The sequence below is a fragment of the Drosophila tropicalis genome, unplaced genomic scaffold, assembly GCF_018151085.1.
Source record: "Drosophila tropicalis isolate 14030-0801.00 unplaced genomic scaffold, ASM1815108v1 contig_805, whole genome shotgun sequence".
Lineage (NCBI taxonomy): Eukaryota > Metazoa > Arthropoda > Insecta > Diptera > Drosophilidae > Drosophila > Drosophila tropicalis.
Genome location: NW_027173295.1, coordinates 307525 through 319789, shown reverse-complemented (window position 1 = coordinate 319789; position 12265 = coordinate 307525). Strand labels below are relative to the sequence as shown.

The following is a 12265-nucleotide window of genomic DNA, read 5'->3' as shown; positions in this document are numbered from 1 at the left end:
AGAAGACCTGTGAGTCGTCCCCGTATTTATACAGTTTACTTGATGAAAATGGAAACAGTGCTGTGTAATAGGACAACTCAGTACTGTGCAACACTGACATTTCTATCGATAACTGTAATCGATTGTATTTCTATCTGTTTCTGACCATTTTTATCGACACATGAAACCGATAGACATTATTGATTATTTCATCGACTTAAGATCGGAATGCTTATATGATGTCCGATTGGGTTAATAGTATTAAATAGAAATAAAAGACAGTTGGTTTTTTTTTTAGAGGGGCTTTACAACATTTAACACATAATATACATATTTATTTTGTTATTTGAATGTTATGGATTTTGTTTTTGATGTTTGCTTTGTGTGCAGGTTTTTTGATTTTGATTTTGATTCGTTTTTAGTTTTTTGTTGTTTGTTTTCTTTTTTTGTGGTTATTCTCTTCAAATATGGAATTGTCTTTAAATTTCTCTTCTCTTTTCTTCGACTAAGTTCTCTATGTAAGCTTGTGTTGTTTCTCAAATATATATTTATGTATAATAGTTTTGATTTTCATATATATGTATATATATATATATTGTTTGCTATATTTGTTTATTCTTTTCGGTATTTATTATTATTATGAATACTTTTGTTTGTATCGAACAACATAAAATGCGAAACGGTTTTGAATCAACTTTGATTCGTTTGTTGTAATTGATGATGATGTTTCTCTTTTGTTTTACAGATTCGATAGAATTTTTGTTTTTGTTTATTTTGAGCCTTGATAATGTCTTCCATTGGTTTAGTGTGCGTGTGTTTTATGTTTGTTTTTGTTTTTGGTAAGTTAGTATGTATGTATGTATTCATGGCAGAAACGCAACGCCTAACACATATACATATACATAAAGTGCATTAGAATATACATATATATGGGTTTTTATTTAGATAAGATATTGATAATACATACATATTGATATGATATTTAACATTCTACACACCCGGATACATATTGAAGCCGCATTTAGTTTAGGATTATCAATGAATGTGCTCTGATTTAATGTTTATTATCATTATTTAGTGTTAAATAGTTTTTCTTTCTTTCTTTCTTTTTTTTTTTTTTTTTTTTTGATTTTTTTCATTTGCTTTTTATGGTTTTTTGGTGCAATTACAAACATCTAGGTATACAAGTGCAAGTGAATATTCTGTTGAAAAGGTTTTCGTTTTTGTCTAATACAATATTGATTTTGTTTTAGTTATGCCTCAAAAAATTGTACACACACATAAATTGTTTATATTGTTCATATATATATTTAATTATTGTCAGTCACAGCGTCGCGTTTTCATTATCGACACGAACAACGTGTGCTAGCCCTTTAAATATAGGTTTAGTTCATAAAGATATAGGTTTTTTATATTCAATCGGGTTATTAAGCCTACCGATTGCTTCCACTTTTTGTTCTTATTGTTGTTGTTGTTATTTGTGTCTTCCAGACAAAAACACAATTTAATTAAGAAATTAATGCATTTAAATGTTTGCTTTGTCTTCCATTTGCAATGCGAAAAATGTCTTCCAAACAAATTGTTTCGTTTTTTTCTTTTGTTAGTTATTATATATATGTATGTATATATAGAGTTTATATATAAACATTTAGATATTGTTAAATACACTTATTTAATTAATGCCTTCCATTTTGGTTGTGGTTAAATGAGTTAATTTCCTGATTTGCAATCGCAACTCATTTTTCTGTGTTTACGTTTTGTTTTGTTTTGTTTTTATGTATATAGACCAAATTTATCAGATATACAATATTTATATATATATGTATATATATATTTAACCACCACTAAACTCTTGGTTAATATTTATATGTATATAATTGTTATTACATAATTGATGCTTGTCGTGTCTTCTTTGAACTAAAACAAAAATATTATTTATATATATTATTTCTCTTTTGTTGTTGTTTGTGTTTTTCAAATCAATTTTTCCTTCTGCCTTTAGTCAAATTGATATGCTGATTCCACTAAACCGAAAACACAAAAAGGATTAACTTAAAGAGAGAAAAAAGGAAAAGAAAAGGAAACCAAAAATTTGTTTATATGTTTTTTGTTTTGTAAATAATTGTTTTCGATATGTTGTATATTTTTGATATTAATTGGTTGATTTCGTTTTTGGAAAAGTTCTCATTTTCCTTCTCTTTGGGTTTGTGGCAAAATTCTTGAGACCCGAGAACTAACTCGGCTCAGAGAAAAATGCACTGGAAGCCCTTAAGTGATTTTGCTGTTATTTTTGATTTGAGAATTTTGTAAAACTCAGAAACTTGTTTTCGTTTAACCATTTGAATATTCATTTTGCTTAAATTACTATATATTTTTTGTCTTTTAATTGAAATTAATTACAAATTAATTGATTCGCATAGGGATGTTTTTTTTTTCTGTTCTTTTCTTTTCTTTTCTTTTTGTTTTTTGATTTTTCATAGTTATATGTATTTATATAAGATTTTTACTTTTTTTTGTGTTTTTTTTTTTTCTCTTCTTGTTTTGGTTGTATAATACAATTGAACTAAAACACTTTTGCAATGAACAAACATTGAATAATATAATGACAACACTAGCATTTAAACGCAAACAAAAAACGAAAAGTTGAAATAAATTCAAATTGTATTATAATTGCTTTTTTAAGTGTTATACTTTTTGTGTGTTTCTTCATTTTTGTTTTTTTGAGTTGTGATTTAAACACGTTTCCAATACCCAATCCCGGTTGGAGGATTAGGTGGAAAATGGTGATAAATCACAGTTGCACAAAGACCCGCCATCGCCAGTCTTGCAGAGCACCTTGCACAATTCGTTCCAATCGGGTGTATCGGTTGTTTCCTCGGCCACCGCCTCCACGGCATTTGCCAGAGCCTGCTCGACCTTTGTTAGATAGTCACTCGCATTGGCACCATGTGTAGTTGTGCTCTGCATTTCACTGGCCTTCAACGCCATCTTCTTATCCACGTCAATAACTTTTGCAACAATCAACTGGCATGGACTGCACCCGGGCAGAGTATTGCGCCGTTGATGACAGAAACTCGTGCAGAGTCTGTCGCCGAAGGCATCGGAAGAGACTTCTTTACCCATTGGGGCACCTTCCATGCTGATGCTACTGCCATCGCATTCACAATCAAGGCCATCTGTAGAACAAAAGTAATTCCAAATTAAAGAAGAGTTGAAAAGAGTTTCAGGTATTGCTAGAACCATCAAACCGAGCTAGAGACTAGAGACGGGCGGCCTCTAGACCCACTAACTAACTAAAGTAGATAATAGTTCTAATTATAGACACTAACTTACTTCACTAATCTAGTCCAATTTGGCTAATCATTGACTTAACCTTCACCATGCAGTATTTATTAATCTTCTCTAACCATTTCAGGGACATCTATTACTAAAGTGAGCATCTTTTGACCAGATTTAGTTAGATTTGCTTAGATCCCCCTTTCCATATACTATAATTGGGCAAAACTTGTTTACAAAATGTATTTCTCTCTATAAATCAGAAAGCTCCTAACGTTCAGATGTGCTTCAATAGATCTATTTGATTTCAATTTTTTGTAAGTAGTTTACAATTTTTTAGTTTTAAGGTAAGATTTGGTAAGATTATCTTTCCTCTTTCGAAACTCGAAAGAATCGAAATGCAATTTAAAAGAAGAGCTCTTAGATAAGAGTTTATAGGATATATGTATGTATGTATGTTATAACAGCGATGGATCAAAGGCAGTGGAGAACTTTGTCCCCTGAAATATGCAACAAACAGTCCAAGAATTCGTTTATTAAAAACATGGAAAGAAATTTTGGTATTTTGGTTTGGATAAGCAAGTAAATTGTAAATTTCTTGAAAACATTCAATACTTTTCCTGCCTATTTCATAATTTAATTTTCAGAAACAGAAAAGACTTTGTAATCTGATAAAAAAAAAAATCTCTAAATTATTCAGTCACCAGGTAATTTAATCGTTATGTCAATTCTTTTTCCAAAGTTCAAATTTCAATGGACACTTAATAATTCGAAATCCTAATCTATAAATATTTCATTTCAAGTGACTACCTCAAAACAGTTTTCTAAGGGTTTTCTGGGGATCAAATTACTTGAGGTTCGACTAAAGTGAAAGGACTACTACTAAATTAAGTAAACTAAATAACATTTTTCATTATTCAATTTGTTGTGTTATTTTTATTTAATTTAAACTGTGGCATTTGCAGTTTTTCCCTTTGCCATTTATTTAATTTGGTTGTAATTCTCAACTAGTCTGAGCACTGTTTTTTTTTTTTTTTTGTATTTTTGATGTTAGAATTTGGCACTAAATAAAATATATGAGTGGCTTCTGTTGAAACATTTTAAGTATTTGGAAATCTAGGCAGTTTTTTTTTATGCAAGGCAATTTTAAAATAAATATTGAATATTTTTCTAAAAATTAACTGATTAGTTTGTTGTTTATACATTGATTTTTTCCATTGGAAAATATGATAAAAAATTCGATATTATGGAAGATAATTACATAATTTTTGTTAAGTCTTTTTACGATTTCATCAGTAATATAATAAATCTTAATATTTAATTATGGTCTATAAAAATTACTGGGGAATTTTTTGCCGTCGGAAAATAGAAAAGTTTTTTTTTTATGATTTAGTTTTATAATTTATGGAATATCATTTTCTCTTCTATCAAAATTAAATTAAATTTCTCTTGTTTTTGGTTTTGGTTGACTCAAATTCTGTTACCGACGGCAAAAACCAAACGCATAGCTTAAAGGCCAGGCTAACAAAAGGGCTTAAGCGATCACTTGATACGACGACTTGAAAAATTGGTTGAGCTTAAAAATTTCTGAGTTTTTTTTTTCGAATTTTTGACTTTATGCGTTTTTGGGAAACGTTTTAAAACTCTTTTATTTGGAAATATTCATTTTGGCAAAAGATTTTAAAGATTTCTGTTGCTTTTTTTGTTGTTGTTTTTAAACTAGGATATACTTAATTTAGATATATTTGATTAGAGGACTTACCTAAATGCAGTCCACACAGTTGCTTGCATTTAACCAAATCAAAACTCGAGTTCAGAATTTTAGTTTTGGTTGTGTCGGCATCAAAAGGCGTCGCGCAATTGCCCACACAAAGCGCAACGCCCAGGCCAGCTCTGAAATTTGTTTAAAACAAACAACAAATGAAATATTAAACACTTGTCAATAAATATTTTAGAGTCACTTGAAAAAAATGAAAACACTTGAAAAAAAAAAAACGTTGAATATTTCACTTATCATCAAGTTGTTGGTTTTAGTTTGAGTAGGAACAAAAAAAGAAAAGACACAACACTTTTAAGCACTCATTCACTGAAGGCTGAAGGTTAAAGGTTAGCCAGGCAGGCAGAATAGCTGGCAGGCCCATTTCGACTTACCCGCAGAGCTCTTTACACACCAAACTCAAATCCTGAACTACACTCGGTGTCTGGAACTGGGCAGCAGCTTCAAGGCTTTTCTGTGCTGCTTGCAAGGATTTGGCAGCATCCCCCAAAGTTTGTAGCAGTTTCGAATTTGACTTATCTGCTGTAATGGATGAGGATGCTGGTGACGTCACAAAACCCTGAGTCGGCGCACAAGCGAGGAGGCAAACAGCCAATAGGAATTGATAAGGATGTCTATAAATGCTAGGCATACTTGAAGTGGTCTAAAAGAGAGACAGAGAGCGACAGTGAGCGAGAGAAAGAGAGAGAATGTCTGGTAATCTTAAACAGAAAGAGAGAGAGACAAGAACTAAGAGTGTGTGCATGAGAAAGAAAGAGAGAGTAAGATAGAGAGAGAGAGACTAAACATAGTCATGGCCGTTTGTAATGTAATTTGTAGGCGAAGGAGCAGAAGCTGCTGCTGGGTGCCCATTTGGGATGCAGGAAAGCGATACGATGCCTGCATCCCAACTACAATAGAAGCAATTGCGCTCAAAATGCAATTATCGCGCGCCTGAAAGTAGGCTCCAAACACAGAATGAACAATAAACAAACAAAAATCATAATAGCTGGCATTGTGTGTTGCACACAGAGAGAGTATACCGATTATTTCATACGCTTGATTTGCTAAACTCAAAGACTTATGCAATCGTCTATACAGAAATCCAAGCAGAATAAATATTCCAACTTTAGGTTGGCTTACATATCCCTGTATATATGTACATGTACATATAAAGGTATTTCTATATGGCTTTTTCATTGATTTTTCAGTTATTTTTCTCTCCTTTAGCCCAACTCCATTCCTGTCAGCTAAATTATATGCATTAAATTCCCCATCAAGATTCCACTTCCTTTTTTTTTTGGGTGTTGTTGTTGACTGCGATACTCCACAACAGTTGAAAGTTGCCAGCCAAGCCAGTTACATCAAATTCTGCTCAGCTCAAACCAGACCAAACCCGACTCCGATCCAACTCCCGCATACCCATTTACTGGAAGACCAAAAACAACAACAAAAATCAAAGTACTCGGCACTTACTCGGCGATTTTTTAATTAACATTTGTTTTTTTTTTTTTTTGGTGTGGCCTGTCTTTTTTTCTTTCGGTGCTTCTGAAATTGTAAATATTTTCGCCTATCTGGGTTATAGAGCCTATCTCCGCTACGTGCAAACACAGCCAGGTAAATAATTGCCTTTCATTGCCTGTCGCTTGGTTTTTTTAAATCCTTTAAATCCTTTTTTCCCCTCTTTTTCGTTTGTTTGTTGCTGGTATGAATCATTTTCAAGGTGATAACTAACTAGTTAAGGTTTGAAAACAAGTGAGTTCCCATATACTAACATAAAAATAGTTTATTTGAAATCATTTCAAGAGATGGCCATGAATTTTAAATATTTTCAGTTTTCGGTTCATGATTTTTTAGATATTCTTGTCATTATTTACACAGGCCGACATTTTTGAGGTCATGAAAAAGTGTTTGAAGTTCAATGGGTCGTCTATAGTAATTGGGAGGGTGCTGATCGCGGCCCTTTACTTAGTTTTTCTCCATCACGTCAGGATTTCGAAAAAAATTCCTTAATATTATTAAAAATGACCACGTTTGAAATATATTATTTCATGATAAACATTATATTAGGCTTGATTTGAAAGAAATTCACAAAATATCAAAAGGAGCTAATATTCACCAATACATCGCAACATTGCAAGAACGTTTCCCAAGACAAAACGACAACAACTAGCACCTCTCGAACTGATATATTGAAATTTCCTAGAATCAGACTGGGACATATCCTTAACAAATCGGCTCCTCCAATATGTACACAGTGCAACGCACCAATCAACATTTCCCAGAGAGAGAGAGAGAGATCAAAATTTCTTAAGTCAACAATTCAAGATATGACGTCATACCAAAATTTAGAAGAAACTATTGAATTTCTAAGAGCTACCAATCTCTACCATCTAATTTAGCCATATAGTCAATTAAAATGTAAATGTTATATGTAATTTAATTGAATGTTAAACATACACCCAATAAGCTTAAGGCTTTAGTTGCTATAGCTTAATTTCTCAAGTTACGTGAATTTATAATTTCGCGCAAATTTCTTAATAATAAATAATACTAAATCAAAGAGTTATTCCTTTGTTATAAGGCATAATATCTTACACTTTGGATATGGTTTCATAATAAATAAAATTTGAACCAAAAAGTATGCTATAAAGATTCCAAGAATTGCCTGCTTTTTAAATTTTAAAAAATTATGGGAATCTGCTGCGTGTAACATATTGTATATTAGTTATATGTGCAAACAATAACTAATTATTTCTTACACAGAATATTCTAAAATCTGTTAAAATAGTTGAACAATTTTTTTCAAACTTTCTATAGTATACTTTTGGGTGCCTATTTTCCAATCCCAGATCTCCAGATTTTACAAAATCTGAACGTGATGGACAAAAACCAAGTATGCAGTCAGAATTACTTAAGAACACATCTCAAATTAACGTCAGAAAATCGGAACTAGAGTTTGAAAGCCAATCAACAATATATAATATTGAGATACATGATTTTTGCTGACGTTAAGTTGAGATGTGTTCTTAACTAATTCGGGTACGCTGATTCTAACTGCATACTTGGTTTTTGTCCATCACGTCTAGATTTTGTGAAATTTGGAAAATATGCACCCAAAAGTATACTATAGAAAGTTTAAACAAAAATTTTCAACTTTTTTTACGGATTTTAGAATATTTTGTGTAAGAAAATTAGTTCTTGTTTGCACATATAACTAATATACAATTTGTAAGACGCAGCAAATTCCCACAATTCTTTAAAATTTAAAAGCAGACAATTCTTGAAATCTCTATAGCATACTTTTTGGTTGAAATTTTACTCATTATAGAACTATATCCGGAGTGTAAGATATTATCCATTATAACAAAGAAATAACTCTTTGATATTTTGTAAATTCATTTTCAATCAAGCCTAATATATTAATAGGATAAAATAATAATGTTTCTAGTACAATATTATGCTTATATCATGGAAAAATATATTGCGAATTTGGTCATTTTGAATAATTTGAACGCATTTTTTTCGAAATCCTGACGTGATGGAGAAAAACTAAGTACAGGGCCGTGATTAGCAGCCCCCAATTACTATAGGAGACCTATTGAACTTCAAACACTTTTTCATGACCTCAAAAATGTCGGCCTGTGTTATTATAGTTCATTGGGCTATTTTAAAGTAATTTTTCTTTGTTGAAAACTTTTATTCACTGATGAAAAGGCACAACATTTCGAAATAAAAAGGAATTTCGTCTACATTAGCTTTTAAAATTCATTAAACAAATTAAGTGTTAATTGGAAAATGTTTTCAAATTTCAAAATCCAACTTAAAATGTAGTGAAAATATATTAAGATGGTTAGGTCATGACCTGAAGCCTGATAAGATCTTAAGATAACAACACAAAGGTCGCAAAAATTACCACAATGTAGTGAAAATTTAAAGAAAATCTCAATATAACTAATAAAATCTTTGCAAATAACTAATAAGTAGGTACAGTAGAGTCCACTTATAACTTCCGCCCGGTTAGAGCGACTAAAGTTCAATGAGTGATTGGTTGGTCCCAATACATGAAAGGTTCTTCGTCGGTCCCTTGAGTGTCATTATAACAGGATTTTACTGTATTTAATAGATTTATCAAAGAATTTTGTAAATTTCCCTTAGACTTAACAATCTATCGAGGTTTCCCTGTACAAGCAACTAAATCAACTTATCTGTAAATTTAATGTGATTTCGATCCTAGTTAATTTAATTAAACTTCTTGGGATCGTTTTGACTTTTTCTTAGAGTTGTTAAATTTACTTATTAAATATAAAGTAAATGTGGAATTTATTCAACTAAAATTCAAATTACAGTTGCCAATGGCCATTAAATACAACATTAAAACAAATGAAGAGAAAACTTATTGTCAACTTACTTTCGTTTGTCTCGGTTTAACTAATCCAATTATATCCAATTTAGTCGCTGACTAACTCTATGTAATGCATGTGTTCTTTTGCCATCAATTTGATAGAATTAACTTTTGTCTGAGGATCACTAGTAAGGTTTTTTTTTTTTTTTTGAAACGTGCCAGCTTGCTAACTAATCCAACTCTTAACTAAAATATATATAGAGCAACTTGATGGATAGACCAGCAATACCCCATAAACAAACACATAGATATGGGCCACACACACACACACACACACACAAGAGTCATTTATTATTAATAGTTAAATATATTTGGCCATTTCATTATTATCGTTGCGCGCGACAACGTCAAGTGCGCAAATCAATGGATATAGTATGCGAATGGCATGACAGATTTTGATAGTCTCTCCAAATGGGTATATTCACTTTGTATACTAGTCGAAATTAACAGATTTGGGATACTTTCATAGTTGAAAATGCATATTCAAGGTGATCTATGAGACTAGTGGAAAAGGAGAGATGGGGTTTGTTCTTAAGGTTTGTTTTCAGAGTGAAAAGATATTCGAAAGGTAAGTTGCATTAGTTGAATGACAAATATCTGTCTAGATTACCACCTTATTAACATTTTAAACGCATCTGGGTCGAGGTTTAAGGTTAGCAGCCTAAATCGAATGAAAAAGTTGGAACTAGTTTTTCAATTTTCATATAAAATCATTTCTGACTTTGATCAAGAGTATAGAAACTTTGTTAACCTCCATAATACTATGTGTCCTCTAGTTGCTGTTGTTGTTGGAATACCTTTCATTGTCGTATCTCCTTCAGACGAGGAACACATGTAGGCACTGCTCGATTTTGGCTTGTCAAGTTTAATCAGTGATAGAAGCCAGTCAGAGGGCCTAATTATTATTGGTAGCGTTTGCTGTTGAAGTGGGGATTTTGCCATGGCTGATAAGCCACTAAAAGAGACGTACAAACATACGTATGTCTCTCTGTATGTATGTATGGTTTATTATCGTAACGAAATAAGGGACTGAGAGGCCCAGTGGCTGAGAAAGGGACAACAAAAACAGGCAATAGATTGAATAGAATAGAAATTTTAGCCACATTAATAAATTTAAACTCCTTTTTGGACACTTTTTAAAAGTAAACTACATTCACTTTTACATTTTCCATTGATAAACTAATATATATACTAACATACACACATACATACATACTAATCATGATGAAATTTCTTTCGCATTTGCTGTAACTACAAATTTGTTATTTACACACATTTTGCAAATTTTAAAGTTATTTTTGGAAATTCTTTAAAAATTTAAGTATCCTGACCAATTTGACGGACGTTTAAGAAATCGGATTCGTTTCAACTTTTTAGAAAATATTCTCAACTCTCAAACCATCTTGAAACTCTTTGTTTTTTTTTTTTTTTAAATTCTTATCAGAAAATGTTTGAATTTAAATATTTTATGTATTTTGAGTAATATTTGTTTTGCCGTAATGAATAAATCAAAGGCAAATCAATATTTTGTTTATTTGACCACTTTTAATAATTTTTTTGCTTTATTATCTATCTTTTGTAAGGAAGCTTTTACAAGTTGAAAAATTAACCAAAATATGTTTCTAACATTACAATTAATTACTAAAAAGAGTCGGCATTAAAATTGAATCTGGTAATCTGGGTTGCTTCTCCCATTTGTATAAGTTCCGTTCGACACCGAAAAAGAGGATTAGTTTAAATTGTGCCAAAAATCAAGAGACCCAGAAATCAAAAGAAGTTACAACGTTGGGAGCAAATATAGTTTTCACCTAGTATAAATGGGAAAAGAAAAACAAAATAATCAAAAATTTCTTTATTGAATTTCCAAAAATTTTTAAAGTTTGTCCGTTCGACACGGTATTTGCGAATTACTACCGTTCTAAGTACATTTGAAACTCTGAACTGCATTGTCAAAAAACAATTTTTCTTTTATTTTTATGTTTAAATTTAAATATTGTTACAATACCTATGCAATTTGTAACTGCTTTTAGATTTAAGTATAATGAAAAAACCTAAATATATTTGATTTTATGAGAAAACTTATCTGTATTACCTTGCATGGAAAAAAATGTGCGAAAAAAGTTTATATATGTATTTTTCTAAACCGAAAAATGAATGTTTTGTATATGAAACAAAAATATTTTCCAAATACCATTAAAGAATGAGCCTTAAAATTTTTTTTTTTTTTTTACGTTAAAATTATCTCTAATTTGGCTGAAATCCTTTCTTGTCCAAATGGCTCCAAAAAGGACTAACTTTTTTCCGGCAAACACTACAGCTTATAGTTATATGTAGGTATAGTGTTATTTTTATTTATAGTCTCAGTTGATAATATAACATTAAAACAATATGTGTGAAAATTTGCATCCAAAAATATTGAAGATTGAGTGAGGTATAGGCAATGGGCAACTGGGCACAGGATCGTGTTCATCGACTTTTCACGAGAGGGTTTTGAAGTTTTGGACACCCAAATATCTAGCATAAAACGGTCGGCCGACCTGCGTTCAACTACCCATAACTTCAGAAGTTTTACTCGGATCGATCTAAAATTTTAACATACTATTCTTGAGATGTTGTGCGTTCAGAACAACAAAAGAAAATGTATGTTTTTAGCGGGACTATAGCTAAAAGTAGCTATTTCCGGCTAAAAAAACTATCAAATTTTGAGATAGTGTTGCCAGATGCCAAATTTCGGACCTGGAATACTCTTTTTGAAATTTATGTACTTTATGCGCGTTTTAGGCCCGAGAAGCTTAAGTATTTACCAAATATTGGTTGAGTTTACAATATTCCTCGATTTTATAATTTAG

At 31.2% G+C, this 12265-nt stretch overlaps 1 protein-coding gene across 1 annotated transcript; it reads right to left on the bottom strand.

The window, feature by feature from the left end:
* Positions 1 to 312: 312 nt before the first annotated feature.
* Positions 313 to 5675, bottom strand: LOC137579848 (uncharacterized). Its single transcript, XM_068293683.1, has 3 exons — positions 5407 to 5675; positions 5018 to 5148; positions 313 to 3155 (listed from the first exon to the last, which is right to left on the bottom strand). Exons 1-3 carry the CDS (start codon positions 5661 to 5663, stop codon positions 2749 to 2751), a joined length of 795 nt encoding a protein of 264 aa, XP_068149784.1. The 5' UTR covers positions 5664 to 5675; the 3' UTR covers positions 313 to 2748.
* Positions 5676 to 12265: the final 6590 nt, after the last annotated feature.

Coding starts and splice junctions, on each gene's coding strand:
- LOC137579848 (XM_068293683.1), bottom strand. CDS start 5,663: ATGCCTAGCATTTATAGACATCCTTATCAATTCCTATTGGCTGTTTGC. Junction 5,149..5,406: donor GTGTGTAAAGAGCTCTGCGG/GTAAGTCGAAAT, acceptor AACAAATTTCAG/AGCTGGCCTGGGCGTTGCGC. Junction 3,156..5,017: donor ACTGTGTGGACTGCATTTAG/GTAAGTCCTCTA, acceptor TTTGTTCTACAG/ATGGCCTTGATTGTGAATGC.